Here is a 19,481-nt window from a genome sequence, read left to right on the forward strand (position 1 = left end):
ACGTAGGTTACTCCATACATCCTAACATAGGAATATTGTACTCAGGTTCACACCACGCTGTATAAGGGTAGCGATTAGTGTCGCTGTAAACATTAAAGCATTTTCCACCGCAGTCGCTCTAGAATCTTGATCCTTGATGATTGATAAACTTTTGTTAAATGAGATGTAAAGTTATCAGTGAATATGTTGTGAAGAATTAAATCAGCTGATGTAAAATATTGATGATTTTGGCCAGCTTATGTTGCCAATAGTTACTAATCTCAATGATTGTACTTTTTCCAATTTTTTTTCCTGTCCTTTCTTCCTTTTCACTAAGGAAGAGAGAAATGTTGAAGTGGCAGGTGTGGGCAAAAAGAAAAAGAAAAAAAAAAGATTGCTTGTTTTAAAGGGAAACTGAAGTATAATTCCCTGCAAAGATCACAGGACAAATAGAAAAACAAGCTGAGGAGAAAAAAAATTCACAAATTTTTCAGATACTTGTCAGACCTTGTGAGCTCACGGGCATTATAGCAGAATCATCTAGGAAATGAAAATCCAAGTTGCAGATTGATGCAGTACAGAAATTACAGTTCTGGCAATGGAAATAAATTCAAGGGTTGGCTGCCACAAAGAAGTTTTCTTCTCTGCCATGACAAATTCAATAGATTTTAGTATAGGCATTGCTCTTCTGGTGTTGGTTGTTGCTTGTGCCCTGAATAAGATGTTTCTGTCAGTAAGGTTTATGAATGAATGAATCCCAATTGTATATTGTCATAGTCAAATCTTTACGTGACGTGAGAGAAGTACAAATCCTCTGATACATGCAATCCAATCCTCACTACTAATCTGACATCGAATCTAATTTGACTGAAATAAGAATGTATTATTAATGATGATGAAGAAGATGATATGTACAATTTTACATGGCACCGAGCAGCAGCCTAAAGAAATCTAGCTTAATAACTAGAATGGATCATTTCCTTCAATTTAATCTAATTTCAGACAAAACCACAACAAATGAATAAGACAACAGCAATAACAACACAATCATCATCATGACAACAACAACGTAGCTTGAAGATGATTCAAGACAGTGCTACTTGGAGGGAGGGAGCATCAGAAGCAAATTAGTTATGCACCCGTCACGCAGGAGAAGAATCTATGGCTCCTGAAACGCACTAGTTTCTTGGACTGGGCTGCTCCTGCTCCTGTTCCTGTTCTATTCTCCGGTGTAAAACTGCCGCCCCTATAATCAACGCTGAAGGACTTGTAGCGCCGGTGGCGGAAGTCTTGGTGTCCCTTAACTTTCTCTTCATAAATAATACCGAAGCCGCCATCATCATCAACCTTCTTCTCATGATGATGATGATGATCAGCAGCAGCATATCGTCCCTTCATCATCACGTAGTCCTGATCATCACCATTGGCATAAAAATCAGCAATGTTGTAGCTTTGTGCTGCTGGTGCAGTGCTAGTACCTGAGCCCAGATGTTCGTAGTGGCGCCGAGACGTGCTTTTCTTGATGCTCCTGTAAACCATTGGAATGAGACCTTCCATGGTATTGTAATTTGCAGCGCAGGTGGCCGGCTGGTTTTGTTTATTTCTGTTTTGAAGTTACTACTAGAGGGAAGTTTAAAGGCAAAAAGGAGGAAATGCTGCCAGGTAGGTATGAATTATATTTGGAGAAGGAAGACTTTTGGGGCCTTATGAATTGCGTTTTTTTTTTCTTTTTGGATTCGTTTAAGTACTAGTATCAGTTTTGGGTTTGGTAAGGGAGAGTTAGTGGATGGATTAATGGATGGATGATCAAAAGTTCGAAGAAAATGAGTTGGAAGCACCCACACGCCATAAGTTTTGTTTGTTTGTGTGTGTGTTTTTTGACTTCACCAGTCAAATGCACTATAGTCTATAGCTGTATAGCATAGCAGAGGAAATCAAAGAAAGAAACAAATGGCACTCGTGGAATTCATTTTTGAGTTTGGTGGTGAGGTAGGAGATAAGGGTTTAAATCTTACTTCTGATCTATCTGAAATGAAGTCCATTTTCAACTCCTACAAAAATAACCAAAAACATGCAACTCTCTCTTGTCGTGTAGAATTTTCTTGAATTTGATGGGGTTGCTAAAATACATACAAGCACCAAAGAGTATTAATCAATCATACGTACAAGATCAAATTTCATCATTACTATTTGTTTATGCACTCTAGTTGGAGATTCTAACTTGTAAAGATGATTTAGCGTCAGAAATTGAAAACCCAACAAGTACAAGGAAAGATTTGATCTTGATATATATATATACATACATATTTTTTCAAGGAGTAAAAGGCACAGCAAGGGGCGGTGTGATTTTGACATTGGCTTGTTCTATTTCTTCTTGGGGAGCAATTTGTTTCAGCATGACCATAATAAGCAACAAAACTCTTACTGTTAGTAGTTTCTTGACTGCAGATTGGCAATTTGTGCCAATTGCAGGCAAGGCAGAGCAGAGCAGAGTTACTACCAAGTAAAACTAACTAATTCCACAAGAATGAGGCCTAACCACACACATTTTTTACTGATTTAACAAACCAATAGAAAAAAAAAAAAGGACACCTATCTTGTTAAGAGTTTTATTTTTTACCAAAAGTTAAACCTATATAAATGGATGGATTGTTGACTTGGTCTGAGACAAGCTTTTTAGGTGCAGAATCCACCACCTCCAATTTTTGCCTTGTCCATCCAACCATTGACCCTTGGCCTCTAATCTATACTGTCAACAAGATTCTTCCTGGAAGTCCTTCTCATCTTCTTAATCTTCCACATGAAAGAAAAAGAACCCACTTTCTAATTTCTTTCTTAGAAGCAAATTACATTAATTACATGCCTGTGCCGCCTGTTGTACTGCTAAACTTTGAAATGGTCTACCACATGAATCATGAAGCAATGATATATAATTTTGATTAGTTTATTAGATACTAAATAAATTTAAAAAAAAAAAACATTTGTCATGTAGAATTTGAATGAATTTCCACTTTATTTATGTATAAAAAAGGGAAGAAGAAGAAGAAGGAAAAAAACGTTTTGAACTTTAACATTGTGAGCCAATTCACATAGTCCTCTCCTCTAGTCACGTGAGGGTTGAATTTTTCTTCTCAAAAAAAGTTTCTTTTTTAAGTGTTTTATGCTCTTCTTTTTCTGGGCAGAGATTTGTCTTCAAAGATGACGATATGATATTCAAAACGCACTTACGTCAAGTTATCTGACTTGATTTTGATGGCTGAAGAAAAGTACAAACTCTCAAAGAAAGTTATTGGTCCTTATGGGTTTTTATCTTTATTGTTTACCTACTCCATTTTGGCCCCTTGCACTAGATTACAATTCCACCAACAACCTGATTTGAAAATCTAATACTACTTGTCATCAATTAGCAAAAGATATGATAAATATTCTAAAAATTGTAAAAGATATGATAAATAAAAATAATAAAAAATTAGCAAAAAATAATAAAATTTCGAGTTAATTCAGGATGACTGGGGTGAGTCGGGGCGACTCGGCCATTCCTATCCGTCTCGGTCGAGTTCTCAGCAATCCATTATTTTGGAATCATCTAGTCCCGATATCGAAACAGAAGGCACTGTTCCGAAGACGATTCAGCCGAGTCTTTGAACCATGTTCTGGATACACATTCGATTGAACTGTGGCTGCCTATGAAGAAAAACGATGCTGTTAGCTAAGACATCGCAGTCAAGGCGAAGCCCATTTTGACATTATTGTTCTCATCATATTCTTTGAACTTACCTTTCAAACTGGGCTGCAGAATGTATACATGACCAGCACAAGGGTCTGAGGAAGGTATTTTCTGAAGGCTGCTAATGAAGTACAACTTCGAGACCATATTTTTTTGGTTTAGTATTTAGTCAGACAATAGAAATTTCTGACCAAGAACAGCATGCATATTTAGAAAGTCTGAAACTTTGCAATCGAAAATTCAAGCTGCGACACAAATTGATTTAGCAAAAAAAATGCAACCTGGCCACTTCAACCATCCATTCCTGAATTTCACTTTTGTCTTGCCATCATCTTTCATCAAGACTCCCTCTTCTCCCTCGTAAGTTCTCTTTAAAGAGAGCTCTAATAAGCAATGGCTGGTAACAAATCCTGGTAGCCTCTGTATAATGCAAAAAGAGTAGTGATCGAGAACTAATATAATTGTATTCTGTAAACTCCTCTAATTTGGCCACTGCAATTTTAATTTGGTTCAGTTTTCTGCAAGTTTATCATGCCCGTTCCACACTCTAAAACATGAATGACCACATTGAACTGCTTATTAGCATGACTTGTGTGATGGATCCAAACCAATCTGTGATGCTGAACTACAAGTGAGAGGCCATGCTAGCTTCTTACTTCTTTTAATATTGACCAGGTTCATATTTGGTCTCTCTCTCTCTCTCTCAAGCATTGAATCACAGTAGTGGTAACAGCTTGCTCAAGCCATATCCCTCAAAAGGCTGACCCCTTAGACCAGGAACTTTTTGTATTTTAAAGCCAACGCATCCAGTCTTGTTTAACTAAGATTGGCACAACATATAAGCAGAGCTGCTAATACTGTAGAAGTGCATTGAACTTTTTGTCAAATTGACTAATGCATATGAGAATGGAAAACATAATTAGAGCAGGCTACCCTGTACTATACATTCCTGCTCTTAAGGGATTCTATACAAATTCACCATGCTAGCATTTGGATATTTGAAATTTTTCCATGATTACATAAGAATGTTGCAGTTGTCAAAAGTCATAACCTAACACACAATTGACATGCATTCCTTGCTTCTCATAAACTAAAAATTGCTACTCAGAAAACGCAAAGGATGAAAGAAAGATGCACAAAAAAAGGGATGGAGGAAGCATATGGAAAATTCAACACTTTCAGATCGTGTAGAAGCACTAACTATTAGTAAGAATTAAAATCAGAAGGAAAAGGTCATGAGATACTCAAGAGTCCACTGGCTGGAATCAGAAGAAACATGCATATGTAAGAAATTAACTCCTTGGATAAACTTTAGCAAGTCTTTAACTTATTCTTCATAGACACCATATGACAGCACATAGCACCCCATTCTTGAGCTGCCTCTACCGAAACACAACTAAACTGTTCTAACTTTACACTTCCCCCTCACACCAGAATGTCGACAATCTCATGAGTCCTCAATTTTGTGATACATCTCTTTTTCAATGCAGAAGGTTCCAGGGTTGTTAAAACTTTCTTATCACGTCAAACTTAACAAGGTCAAGTACTAATCCACTCAATTGTGACTTTGATTTCCAGGTTACATCATTGCCATCATTGTAATGCTGGTTCAACAATTATATCATACATATTGAACTTAGTAAGGTGGGATACCATAAACAAGCCACTTGTTACCAACATTATCCACAGAGCATATTTTTTTTCTTAAGGGTTCAATTAGTATAACACAGTGTTGGTAAGCAGCATTGACAAACTTCCAGCATGGAAGGCATTAGGATAGGCCAGGATGACATACTGTCTGCAGGTTGATTTAAAGATTCATATAACAGGACTTATTTACCTTACCTGTTCATGGCGTACTAATTTCACATGTTTCACTAATAGGCTTGACAAGGAAAATGTGTTCATTCAAACAGACTATAGCACATAACAAGGATCAGCACAAATAAGATTCCAGAAACTTTTGAAAAGATGTCACCGATGCGACATAGGATTACATTTGGAGATAACCACAAAAGAAAACAGTACATCAGTGACTTCAGGGGCAGTTTTTGGCACAACAAAGATAAGACACTTTTCACTGATGGTAGAAACTTCTGAATAAATAGATAAGAAATAAATGAAAAGAAATGCTCCTCATTCTTGAAGCTGATGGTTATTGCAAAAGGTAGCCTACATAGAACCCCTGAAAGCCAGTAACATGCTTTCATCCATGCAATGGACATTGCACGTACATTAGATGCAAGAGAATCTTACAGTCGTTGCTCCAGGTTGAGCTGCCTTTCTTCTCATAAAATCTGAAATAACTTCATGAGTTGATAATTTTACTGATTGCACAGGATCCAGATGCTGCAGGCTGTAGGTGATTCAAGCTGATGGCATGAGATACAAAATACTCTTCTCATTCGACGAGCTGATAAAACAAAGGTGGCTTCAGAAGCAGTTCTTCATTCTTCTCTCTGGTAACAAACAACCTCTCACAGAAAATACTAAAGCTTACTTTCAGAAAAATGTGAGGATCCATTTAAACTTCGAACAATTGGTTTTTGTAGCTAAGGGTCCAATCTGAATCTCCAGAAGCAACCAGACCACCTGCATCTGTGCTGATGGATTCCGCACAGATGTTAGTCCCTACAAGAGACAGTGCTTCTTTTCCTTTTATAAGAATTTCGGGTTCGTGCTCAAGAAACTCTGGAGATCTGGGATTGCCATTTGTAAGTGAATCCGTTCCACAAGCTTTTGGTGATTTATGCTGTAACTCATCAGATCTATCACCATAATTCTCTTCATCTGACAAGCATCTGCAGCAATCTAATTCATCAGTATCCAAGATCCTACTCACTAAACCTTCCCTCCACGATATCCTCATTTGAGACAATGACAAGTTCCCTACTGTGGTATCAGAAATCCAAGAAACTCGAGTATCCAAATTCTGTTGAAGCTGTATGTGGTCTGTTGAACAGGAGGGTGAAGTCAAGCCAGTGAACTGTGAACTGAAACCACAAGGATCCCACATTTGCATCTGACTTCTTGGAGATACACTTATTCTATGAAAGATCTCTGCCATGGAGTCCACCACAGGATTAGCTTCATTTGCTTGACAATCATCTGCACTTATCCAGGAAATGCCAACATTCCTATCTGGACTAGAGTCTGATGTCGGAGTCTGAATAATGTTACTGCCACTCAAGGGATCACCCGAAGATGGAGTTCTCTTCCCTATCAAAGCATAAGATCTCTCGCCTCCTTTTTGCCTGTTATCGGTCTTACAACTAAACTTAGTCTGGGGGGTGATCAACGAACCTCCATTCTTCTCATATGGGGTATGAGAAAAGTCTTCAAAGTTAGTAATTCTTCTTGGAGATAATAACACTATCCTAGTCTTCCCCGTACTTGCTGTGGCATCCTGATTGCCACTACCATTTTTCTCACCACTATCACCAACTAAATCAGAAGAAAGTTGGCAGCACGATGAAGGTGGGGATGAAAGAAGCAATGAGGCTGAGCCCGTAAATGGTGAATCAGAATTTGCATTATTATCTTTCTGAACCTCATCTTCCTTACCAGGTGGAGATAACAACCATTTCATTGAAGCCTCAGCAGGCAAAGGAATTAAAGAAGTTCTTGACTTGGTAAAGAGAACATCAGCATTTTCATTACTATCATCCTTACAAAAACTACTTTTTCCACAATCAGATGAATCAGTAGGACCCCCTATAGTTAAAATCCCCCTAGCCCTACATTTTCTTTTATCCGTGACCCCGGAAATGAGATGCCCGGCACCATAACAAACAGGTGTTGCAGCTGAACCTAGAACAGGATTAGATGACCCGCCACATTGGATCTCAGGAGACAACGAGGCCTCAATAGGTGGGGTTTTTTTAACAACTATAGTACCATGACCAGAGTTTGAGTCTTCCCCCGCAGACTTCTCATCATCATCAACAACTAGTGCATAATTTAAACTAGGCCCACAAGCTACTTTGCCAACAGGAGTAAAATTGTCAGCGTCTACCAAATCATCAGCAACATTGAAATGCAAACCAGGCTCACCGCAGCTTTGTTGATATTTCTGCTTCAATCGTTGTTGATTACCAGCACCAAATCTTCCAGAACATCCATATGCTGGGCTCTTCAGATTTGCCCTCAAATCAGAAGAAAGTTTCGACCTTTGGGAAGCAGATTTTGAAGTGGGCCTTCTACCGGATTGCCACTGGGAAAGGAAAGAAGGGTTTTTTCTAAAACTTTGTGAAGAGGGTTGTTTGGGCACATCATTTTCGTTAGCAATGGATTTATTAGATCTAGGCCTGGAGGAATTAGGAGCTGATTTTGGGGTGGACTTGGTGAGGAGGGGTTTATTTCTGAGTTTGAAATTGGGATCCTTCTGAAGATGGGAACTCGAAGAAGAAGAAGAGGAGCGAGGTCTTGAGTTTGACGTGGAGGAAAGCAGAAACTTGAGGCAACACTTGGGAGCATCAATGGAAACAGAAGTTGAAGAAGACGAACAAATGCTGCTGCTACTGCTGCTAATGGTGGTAGTGGTGCAGCAATTCTTTTTTGCAGGGTTGATTCTTCTGCTGGTGACTCTGTTCAATTCCTGTAATGGGCTTCTGGATTCATGAGTGCTTTGCAGCCTCCCATCTTTCTTCTTCTTCTTCTTCTTCTTGTTCTTGTTCTTATCCTCCTCCTCTGTCAGCTGATGCTGCTGCAATTCCACAGTAGTTTGGTTGTGGAACATGTCGAAAAAAGAAAAGCTTTTTTGATACACTATAGAAGTACTATCTGATTGTGCTAATAAAAAAGGTTGGAATTGGGAAATGAATGAATTGGATGGTTTAAGGGATATTGTGGGGTGGAGTCCGGTAAAGGGCACAGAGCAAAATGAAGTGAAGTGAAGCCACGGGTTTGAAAAATGGAAAGGTGGGACTTTTCTTTATTCTTTGTCTCTTTCTCAACGTTACACTTGACATTCATCAAAGAAGCTGTACCAAGTAACTTCATCACATGCAATGTAGTGACCACAAAAGCCGGCACAGAACTTCTTTAATTGCAGAAAGTCAATTAATTAGACTGTTAATGATGACATTATTGTAAATGGGGGAGATGTATTATATTTATGTATGGAGCTTTGGCTTTTTTCAATAAAAAAAAAAAAGAAAAAGGAAACTTTGGTTTAACTCTACAAGAATAGTTCATCAATTTCTGTCAAAAATTAAATACCTATTGCAAGCAATCAGGGAACCAACGTACCATCTTACAAACATGTGGACGTATGAATGCTTTAACCTCACACAGGTCATGCTGCTACGTTTTTCACTAACAAAATTGATTTGCAAATCAACGTCATCCAACATTTTTAATCTATGAATAGATGCAGCTAGAGAGAGGCCTATGATGCATGGGTGCCTGATCTAGCATTTGTATAATGTGATTTCTTTCTGCAGAATATGTTCCAACTTCTTCTGGATTTCACCAGCTTATGAAAATCCTGTTTCATGCTGTCACACTCTTTTTCCAACTCCGAAACACGCTGCCTCATGTCCTCGATGCCCGATCCTCTGCCGTGTGCGCGATACGAACCGTCACTTTTAGGGAGAGCCAGGACTCCATCAGGGTTTTCTGGGTTCTCCAGATTGTCAGAGACAAAGAACCAGCCCGATATTGAGGTTCTCAGGCGAAGCTGTTCAAAGAATAAGACCTGGACGATCACCCTGAGTGGCAGCCTCTCGTTTTGGGCTGCATGGGTGCTGGCTTCCAGTGACAGCTTCTGGCAGTTCATAAGCCTACAGATTTGTTCCCTCTCTGTGTCCGTGAGCCAAGGATGAGCCTAAGAAATTGATTGTTCATTGAAGAAGATCATTCAATTTCAGAGGGGTGGTTGGTGATATAGAAGTAATTAAAAGTTTGTGCAGTTATCGTATTTTATGGATATAAATTTGTGCCAGGATTGTTTACCTTCAGATATATGTCAATGGCGCGGTAAAGGCCATCAGCAAGCGGCCTAGCATAATCAGGGATTGCAGCAGCCAGGCACTGGAACTTGGGGAATTTTAGATTAACATCTGTGGCAACATCTGCAAGATATGCATCCACAAGATTAGCCACCATTGTGATTGAAGTCAGTGAATCTGTCCCTTCTACTAATTGGCTCTCTTCAACTATACATGGAGAAGTAGCAACCGAAGACTGGTCCATTGACATGAAATGATCGAGAATCCTCTGAAAGCAGTCTATGTCATATAGAGTCTCAACTGAGTATCCCATATTTGGTATAAGCAGATCATCCAAGGTAGCTTGATCCAACTGCAATCCTACCCTCCTCTCCAGATTTTCTCTGCACGAAGGGCTCGTTTGTAAGACCATAGCAGTACGGAGCAGCCTGATAAGGAACTTCGTCTGTGTTACTCCTTTGTGACTTGGAAGTAACTCCACTATCTCTTCGAGAAGTGCCCTTTGGTCAGCTTCAGAAGGGGTGGACATGGATGATCCTTGTTTGGAATGATTTGCATCGTTGAAGCTAGATTGCCTATTCATCAATGGAATATATTTCTTTGCATAAAAGACCAGGGATCCAGCAACAGTGTTAGGGTTCATGCCTCCTGCCTCAACTGCAAGGATCAATCGTTTATAGAGGGGTAAACTGAGGAAGGACACATCCTCGTACCACCAATTATCCGTTGCAGGTAGTGGCTTAGTTGCTGTGCCTATCCCATTCCACATTTGGTTGGCTTCTGCAGCGTCGTTGCTGTTACAGCCTGACACAGGCCAATTGAACAACTTTGGATCAGCACAGGCTTTCAATGCCAGTGAATTTATGCATCTCGACACAACTCGAAGCTCCTCTGCATGAGGCAAAACTTCTTCACAGGTTTCAAGAGCTTTTATTGTGTCAGTCCAATTGGCAAAAACAACATTCAGAAAGGCTTCTGTTTGTTTAATGAGGTTTCCCTCCCCATATTCTTCGGTCATTTGAAGATACTCAGCTGCACATCTAAGACTCACTACATTCATGGCGGTCAGCTCTATCTTGATGCCATAACAGAATTTTGCTACAAGCTCAAACGATTTAGCTCCCCCAGGTACTTCCCCAAGTTGTACAACACACGCTGATCCATCTTCTTGCTCTAGCTCTCCTATAAGCTTTTCTAGTAGCCCACTTCTTGATAGCAAAGGAAACTGCATTACCCAAGTAGGATTCAGAATTCATGGTAGCTTATGAACATATACATGGTGTCAAAGACTTCACTAATTAATAACTTTTCAGCTCCTCAAACTGAATAAAAACACAAATAAAACTTCAAACTTTTTGCACCTTATGAAGATGAAAGGACATTTCTCCAATTCTAATTGTAACATCACTAGCAAGGCCAGATGAGCAATGCCTGAGAAAAAAAAGAAACCACAGTAGGATAGATTCTAAATACATAGCAAAAAAAAGGATTAAGTATCTAATCTTTCGTGAGGCAGATGTAGCCCACCAACCATAAAGAAACCAGTCATACATGAATTCATGCATATAGCTATCAGGGTGTAGTTGGTAACAGTGAAGCCAAAAACCACCAAATTTTCTCAATGCGTGCACAAGACAGGATTTAGTAAGGGTAAACAAGAGTCAGCAACTCTAGCTTTCTCTGCTCCAATACTATCACACAATAGCCATACAGACCAAAAACAAAAACTCAGCCACATCCACGTATCCAAGAACCCAAACATAATCCCAAATAGTTAGCAGTCACAGCAAGTGACTAAGCGAAATTGATTTTCAATGCGGAAAATAAGTAAATGAGTACCAAGATTGGCCATCGAGGCGGAATGCTTCAGATTTGGAACCAAGCCTGATGCATGCCATGTATCCCAGTATGGACTCTTGGTACTGTCAATTATTCTGATCAAAGTTATGGCGATCAAGATTATCTGAGCGAGGAGTGCAATCCTGCATGTGGGTTTTTTTTTTAATTTTTTTTTCTTGGTTTTTTTTTTTTGGCTCAGTAGATACTAAAGTATGGTGAATTTGACAGTGATGAGTGTGTCCGGGTCTCAAGGGGACAACGAAGACGCGGGAAATTTGGTTGCTGGTTTTTGCTGGCTATCCAACTGTCTTCCTTCTCCATCAATTTCTCACCAGTTTAGATACATTCCATGACAAATCTTTTTTCAGTCTTATCAGCTCTGTTTTCCTTTCTGGAAAAATAGTTGAAAACGTCACTCATATTTTGTAAATAACTTTTTCTATCCCTTATTTTTTAAAATGTAATTTTACGTTCCTTATAACTTCACGTTAGTTAAATTTGATCCCTAGATTTCCGACTAATTTTTGTCGGAATCCACCACGTGCAAGGCACGTGGTTATGTTTTATGGACAAAATTCTCGAATCACATTTCACATAATCTAATCCATAGTCCCTTAGATTTTACAAAATGAATTTTTTCATCCCTTGCATTTCACAAAATGAATTTTTTCATCTCTCACATTTCACAAAATGAAAAGGGAAAATCGTTCAAAATGTCCCTCACATTTTGTAAAATAACTTTTTTCGTCCCTTACTTTTAAAAGTGTACTTTTACGTCCCTTACAAATTCACATTGGTCAAATTTGGTTCCTATCTAGATTTCCGACTAGTTTTTGACGGAATTCATCACATGCCTTGCATGTGATCATTTTTTAAGGGTAAAATTGCCAAATCAAAATTTATATAATCCATCTATAGTCCCTTACATTTTACAAAATGAATCGTTTTGTACCTTATATTTCACAAAATAAATTTTTTCATCCCTCAGATTTCTCAAAATGAATTTTTTTTATCTCTCATTGATCACGTATACGAATAGTTTTTATTTTTTTAAATTCATGAATATATCTATTTAATTTCATCTAAACAGTACAAATATGTAATATATCTCTATTTGATTTCACCTAAACAGATCGATATATACATGGGTTTAAATCTAATAATTTTGTTTTAAACCTATATATATATATATATATATATATGATTTCACCATGTGAATCTATTCAATATTTGTAGTCTTTTCTATTTTAGTAATAATTCATTTATTGAGTTGTTTAATAAGAGTATCTAATTAATTGATGTTAATTCGAATTTTATAGTCATGTTAACAAATTGTAGTTTAAATCTGAAATTTTTACTTGCTACCTTTAAGACCAACAGTTGAATTTCTTACCTTATGATTATTTTAAAATTTGAAAGTGTCAATTACTTATTTCTTTTTGTCATACTTTTCTTTTGTTTATTTTTTCTGTCTAAATTTAATTCGACATAAATACTTGATAATGTTTAGAATTAAATGTCTTCTTTGTTTTCAATTTTCGAGTAAAAGGAATGAACATGAGTGAAAAACTAACAATTTTTTTAAACCCCTGTATATATCTTTTTTAATTTCACATAAACAGTATGTTTAGGCGAAAATTAAATAGAGATATATTACATGCTATTCGTATTATCCAAGTGAGATCAAATAGATATATAAATTAGTTTTAAAAAAAGTTATTCATACACATGAACAATGAAAAATGAAAAAAATTATTTTATAAAATATGAGGGATGAAAAAATTCATTTTGTAAAATGTGAGGGATAAAAAAATTCATTTTGTGAAATGTGAAAGACTATGGATTGAATTATGTAAATTTTGATTTGACAATTTTGCCTTTCAAAAATGATCACGTGCAAGGCACGTGGTGGATTCCGACAAAAAATTAGTCGAAAATCTAGATAGGGACCAAATTTAATCAATATGAATTTATAAGGGACGTAAAAGTACACTTTTAAAAGTAAGGAATGAAAAAAGTTATTTTACAAAATGTGAGGGACGTTTTGAACGATTTTCACAAAATGAAAATTTTGTGAAATCAAAATTTTTTTGAAAACCCATGTACATGCCTATTTGATTTCACCTGAACAGTACGAATAACATGTAATATATCTCTATTTGATTTCACTTGAACAAGCTAATTGAAAAACTATAATTTAGCAATCAATCAAGAAATTTCGTTTTCTATTTATCTGATGTTTACTCTGCCAGAACATTGCTCAAGTTCAAATTAGCTCTACCATGAAATGAAAATAAAAGACTTGAAAAATTTCTCATGCTAGAGTCCTTGTGCAAGTCTATAATAAGAAATGCTACAAAAATCCACCATTCTTTTATGGTTTGTATCACAAAAAATTTTTTTTTTTTAAAAAAAAACTATCTTGTGGAAATGAGAGATGGAATTCAAAGAGGAAGCTGGGGTTGTATTTAAAATGTCATAAATAAAACAAAACAAAAAAAATCAAATACACATTGACACTCAAATTCGTTTTAGACAATATACCTCAAATGTAAATTTCTACTCTTTCTGCAATAATTTTTTTTTAAAATGCACCAACCTGCTGGCCCCTTGGAGATGATTCATGATGAATTTGAATGCTCAGAATTCAGAACAAAATGAAGATAATCCAGCTCCACAGATTTAGAGAACAGCTTTTCAAAACCATTATAGAGGAGGATGAAGACAACACGTACTACAATGGCAGATGAAGCAGCTATTGCACAATGACTTCTACCTGGATACCATCTCAATTTAGCACAACCTTTTCAAGTAGCTATTGCATACAAAGAAGTTATATACATTACACATACACACGAAGGTACATTTTGTGGCGAAACCCCATACTATATAGCACAACCCTCCTCTTGGCAAATAAGAATTTGATAAGACCTTGTAGCCTTCTAACTGAGCTGTCATTTTTATTACTATCAAAGACATAAATGAGAAACAAGAGATCCAAAACTTTTCCACTACAGAGCCGCCGGCGCATTGACCAGAAAAGGGGGTAGATGATGCTCTAGCACAGACAGCAGCTGTCTTCCCTGCCTTGCCTCTTCCAGTTCCACACCTCCAAGCCTTCTTACTGCTTCCACAAGTTGCCCTCTAAGCCTTTGGGATAATAAGGAACCCCCTGCCTTCAAACACTCCCTGTACAACGGCAGGTACGCTATTGCAACCCTCAGGGGACCTGGAAGATCCCTTAAACAGATAGGAGACTCGCCCCATTTTATGATACGCACCAAGTTCATATGGTGTTCTCGTCCTTGCCTTAATCCGCCTAGAAAAGCTGCCTCTGACCAATGCTCCTGAAGAAAAGCCCTTAGCTCAGGAGCAACAGACTCGTCGTTGGAATTAGCAATGGTATCTGCAACAGTATATGTAGCAGTTGGGTCGCCTAGGAAGTCTGAGCGGAGGAGAAATGCAACCCCATCAAGAGATCCCCCACTTCGCTCTGCAGCGGCCTTGAGAATTTCAGTACTCAGGGCTGCAAGGACATGTTGAGGAACGCGAGGGAGGAGATATGAAGCAACCTCAACCTGATTGCTGGAAGTAGCAGCTGTGAGAGCAAGACAAAGTTCCATGTCTCGGCAACCCCTGTTTACAAACCATTGAACCACTGGTATGCAACCCCTCTCGGCAGCTCTCATCAGAGGACCCAAGAATGCCATCGCATTTCCCTCTTCCACTAGACATTCCATGGTGTCGATTTTCCCATAATGGGAAGCAAACCCCAAAGCCAGGTCAACATCAATATCCAAGCTGTTCCTTTGAGCAATCTAATAAAATCCAAAAGTAGCAACCAAAAATCGTGAAAGTCTATGTCAACTTTAAAAGGTGAATACATGCATATGTTTGAATGCTTGTCCAAAATAGGACCTCGACAGTTAGGATTACTATGCAAAAGTGTAAAATAGAAAACAACAAAATTTGATAATCTCAACACTCATAACCAGGTGTTGCAGTTGAACCAGAAGTTTGGAACTAGCCAGTGAGAACACCTTAACAGTGAAAAAACACTACTAATTCCTGTTGCTCCATGTGGCAATGGCACCCAAAATTGGCAAAGAGCAGTATTGAGAGGGCCATGCTAAGAGAAACTTAACAACGGTACGCATAAGGGACCCCAGGTTTATTAAAGTATAAATCCGGGAGATTATCTTTTCTTTTAGCAAGGAAAAAATGAAAAAGCACAATGCAATATCTGCAATCCACAAACGCAATCTTAGTAAAAACATTTTAAATTAGACTTCTTCCAACTACTTTCTGGGGATAAGTTGCGTCAGGATAATTTTGCGAGAACAAATGTATTCTAATTCTCTAAAGCAATTGAAATATGCAACTAAAGTCCATCTACACATGAAAACTCTTTGAATACAATTTGCACACATAGGATTTTTGCACAAGAAATAGCACCATCAAACAATTCTATGACTAACCTTGCAGCATCATAGAAAGAAACAAACACGACAAACAAAGCTTAGCTACAGTCGATCTAACTATGATGTACCAGGTTATCTTTAACCGAGATCTTAGAGAAAGGTAGTAACGAACAACCTCCAAAATGTCCCGTGGAATAATTTGCTAAATGTTTTTTGTTCCCCTCTAGTAAAAACTGAAGTTTGTGCTAAACACTTTCATAATCAGGACAGCATAAATTCCATTTCCCTAATCATGTTAAGTGCAACAAATAAGCAGGAGAGTTCTTCTATTTCTCCAATAGCATCAACCTTGTCATTAAAAGGTGATGATGCTCCAAAGAAGATTTACACACTTTCCATTTATTGCTGTAAAGCAACATAAGAGAACATCACAAAAGAAAGTCACTGCATAGTTGAAAAAATTTAACAATGTTAAAGGAACAAATTAATCAACATAAAATGTGCAATACATTACTTTCCCGGTGCACGTTTATGTTCATTTAAAAAAAAAAAAAAAGGCAAAGGAAAACAAACAGGAAGGTATGAGTCAATTGATGGGATCCCAATTATAAACGAGAAGTACCGCAATCGAATTACTTCAGTCAATGTCAAAAGAGAAATAGTACACATCAAAATGCTGAGATAAGTTCCTCCTGCTAGAAGAACACTGAAGTAATGACATCTAGTTTTTAACAGCTCTGAAATATTCTACCTGCAATAAAATGCGAACAAGCTCTGTACTTCCGAAACGTGATGCTTCAAGAAAACATTGGTTGACATTGTCTGCACCGCTCTCTACCAACATGCCCAGTAACCCTTGAATTGCAAATGCGGACGGACTTGATGCCCAACCAGGATCAAATGAAGTTGCAAACAGTGTCAGTGGAAAGCAAGCAGCATCAAAAGCTTCTGTGAAGTCCTTTCCGCCAAGGTGCTTCCCCACAAGATCAAGGAAGGTCTTGAACGCAGATAGCTGTATTTGGATCTCAGAAATGGTAAAACCAGCTCTATCCTCATTTCCCTGACAACGAAAGTGGAAACTGATACATTTAAGAGCCCATTCCGTAAACTTCTGAACCTTTGCACTAGCTTCAGCCTTCAAAATCTCATCCCCATTGCATTCCCGCAATCGTTCATGCAACCTGAAGAAGGAAAGTGTAAAGCTGTAATCAGCACTAATGTCTCAAATAAGATGGCTGCACAAATCAGCGTAAAAGTACAAGGCCTGGTAAGGTCAATATCCTACTGTTATCAAGCTAACTACTGCCTCCTATCTGCCTCAACTCAAAATTTAAATCTGCCTTACAAGCTAGGATATCAACCTTGACCTCAGAATGTCAAAATTTACGGATACCTCTTTAAAAATCACTGTGTGACCAGTGAAGAGAATCCACAAGAAATATACGGTACCAATTATGACCAACAATAGGACAGTGAAGCAGTAACGGAGATCGACAGCTAAAACCCAGTAGAATAATCTATTAAAAAAAATGTATAGATACTGGCACAATTCAAGTCATGATTACATGAACCTAATTAAATCAGAAGGAAGGCAGAAGTCTTTACCTTTGTGCCATTATTGTTACAGTATCTGCATGGCTCATTTTTTGACTCTGACAGGCTGAAACGCAGGAAGCAAGAAACGAAGTTCTAAGAGCAGCTCGCGTAAAGTCATAAGCGCCATTAGCGATTACCTTCCTCATCACTCCCGTAATACCATGTAACTCTTGCTGCGTGCCGAGAAACCAAACCGAATCGAGAGCAATGCATAAGGTGTCGTTGAGAGCCTGTGGATCGGCCAACATGATCAGATTGTCAGCAAGCTCCCAATCCCGGGTACTCACAGCACCCTGAAACAGCCTACCCAGCTCCAGTCTATCCTCCCTACAGAGCTTCTTGTCTTGGCCTCTAAGCCTGTCATTTTTCGCAAGCCCGGAATCAGAATTAGCCAACCTACATCTAAGTTTCTGAGCTCCACAACCACAAGAACAAGAACAAGAACAAGAACAACAGTCTTCCGAGCCCTCTTTAGGCACAAGCAAGGTCTCCTTCAAAATCACAACGTTGCTTCCCTCATCCCCAGCATTATCATCTGGGCATAAAACTACAATCTCATTCTTTGAAGCCTGGTTGGATTCAGCTGCCATTTTTTTCAGATCATCATATCCTCCAGCCGAAAAAGGTGCAGTTTTTATACCATAAATTGCTACTATTAAACCTATAATCTGAACAATTCCAACGGGCCCAGATGCCTAAGAAATCTCATTGTACAGAAGCCCTTCCCCCTGACCTTGTCAGACTAAAAATTGAAGGACGGTAGCCAGAATTTTGTTAGAAGCAATCATAAACTTAAGAGAAACCCAAAACCCCTGTGCCCCTGAAATTGAATTAGCAGTTGCCATGAATTTGATCGACCTCTAGGCCCTGAAGAAACCAAATTAGCCATTGAGAATAAGTTCCAACAAACCAGAAATCATATGAAGATGATAACACCCAAAAAATAAATAATTTTTTAACAAAAAAAAAAACAGAAAGAAAGAAGACTCAGAAATGGGAGCAGAAGGATTGCTGATGAATATACTGGGAGTAGGAAAGAAAAGAAATAACAGAAGAAAACAGAGAGAAAAAGAAGTTAATCCATTGCTAAATCAATGGAGAGCGGAAATGAAGGCGGCGAAGGAGAAGGGGTTGACTCCGTACCTGAATAGCACTGTACCAGTGGTTGTTGCGTAGCTTAGAGATTCCATTTTATGGCTCTCATCACTCCTCAGCAGTCTGCAGTCAGCACCACTACTGAAACTAAAAAGGTTTACCAAAATTAATGATATGTTTACGTCATCACCCCCTCTCCCTCCCTCCCTCGTCCACCCAAAGGATACCCCGTATCCCCACCGAAAACTAAGAAGACTATTTGGGACCACAAAAATATAAATTTTAAAAAAAAAAAAAAAAACCAATGCAACAGGGCCAACGCCACCTTGAATCATGTAACGAGCCCGTTGACTGAATTTTACTTCTTTTTTTTTTCAGCAAAAAGAAAACCACTCACCTAAGCCAAGAGAGTGCTATGGCACAACCCTTAGATTTTTTTCGTTACAGGTGAGGTCCGAACCCTCACCTACAACCTAAAGAGGAACTTAAGTCCCTCGCTGATGGCCACTGAGCCATTAGCCCAGTGGTTGACTGAATTTTACTTCTTACACTGCTATATTGTGTACCAAACTAATTTGGGTTACAAACAAATCAAACTGTTTGAGTTGATCAAGGCGAATGAGTTGTCAAACTCGAATTGCGTATAGAAAAATTCATTTTGTTAGTTAGTAAAGCTGGCGAGGTGGCTATGTATGTATATATTATTTTTACTTTAATAGTAAAATATATATATATTTTTAATATTTTATTATTGATTAAAAAAATATGCATGTTTTATTCATTTTTAAAAATAAAAAAATTATATTTTTATTTATTTGGAACTCGAGTAGGTTCGATTTAGAGGTTTACACTGAAAGCTCATAAATTCGACAT

General features: G+C 38.1%; 4 protein-coding genes across 5 annotated transcripts; all 4 read right to left on the reverse strand.

Annotated features, from left to right (window-relative positions):
* Positions 1-1,110: 1,110 nt before the first annotated feature.
* On the reverse strand, positions 1,111-1,536 carry LOC113766565. The gene has a single exon (XM_027310742.1). It carries the CDS (start codon positions 1,534-1,536, stop codon positions 1,111-1,113), a length of 426 nt encoding a protein of 141 aa, XP_027166543.1.
* Positions 1,537-6,230: 4,694 nt separating this feature from the next.
* LOC113766566 (serine-rich adhesin for platelets) lies at positions 6,231-8,444 on the reverse strand. Its single transcript, XM_027310743.1, has one exon. The coding sequence runs from the start codon at positions 8,442-8,444 to the stop codon at positions 6,231-6,233; it is 2,214 nt and encodes a 737-aa protein (XP_027166544.1).
* A 635-nt stretch (positions 8,445-9,079) lies between these two features.
* On the reverse strand, positions 9,080-11,555 carry LOC113764432 (BTB/POZ domain-containing protein At5g03250). Its single transcript, XM_027308329.1, has 4 exons — positions 11,497-11,555; positions 11,019-11,088; positions 9,662-10,882; positions 9,080-9,533 (listed from the first exon to the last, which is right to left on the reverse strand). Exons 1-4 carry the CDS (start codon positions 11,553-11,555, stop codon positions 9,096-9,098), a joined length of 1,788 nt encoding a protein of 595 aa, XP_027164130.1. The 3' UTR covers positions 9,080-9,095.
* A 2,568-nt stretch (positions 11,556-14,123) lies between these two features.
* Positions 14,124-18,750, reverse strand: LOC113765282 (ankyrin repeat protein SKIP35-like). Of its 2 annotated transcripts, XM_027309402.1 has the most exons (4): positions 18,657-18,750; positions 17,523-18,380; positions 16,669-17,098; positions 14,124-15,314 (listed from the first exon to the last, which is right to left on the reverse strand). In XM_027309402.1, the coding sequence occupies exons 2-4, from the start codon at positions 18,101-18,103 to the stop codon at positions 14,508-14,510; spliced, it is 1,818 nt and encodes a 605-aa protein (XP_027165203.1). In that variant the 5' UTR covers positions 18,104-18,380; positions 18,657-18,750; the 3' UTR covers positions 14,124-14,507. The 2 variants fall into 2 exon arrangements, with proteins under 2 accessions (XP_027165203.1, XP_027165204.1); XM_027309403.1 differs by lacking the exon at positions 18,657-18,750 and having other exon boundaries at positions 17,523-18,649.
* Positions 18,751-19,481: the final 731 nt, after the last annotated feature.

The sequence above is a fragment of the Coffea eugenioides genome, chromosome 3 (genome assembly GCF_003713205.1).
Source record: "Coffea eugenioides isolate CCC68of chromosome 3, Ceug_1.0, whole genome shotgun sequence".
Classification (NCBI taxonomy): domain Eukaryota; kingdom Viridiplantae; phylum Streptophyta; class Magnoliopsida; order Gentianales; family Rubiaceae; genus Coffea; species Coffea eugenioides.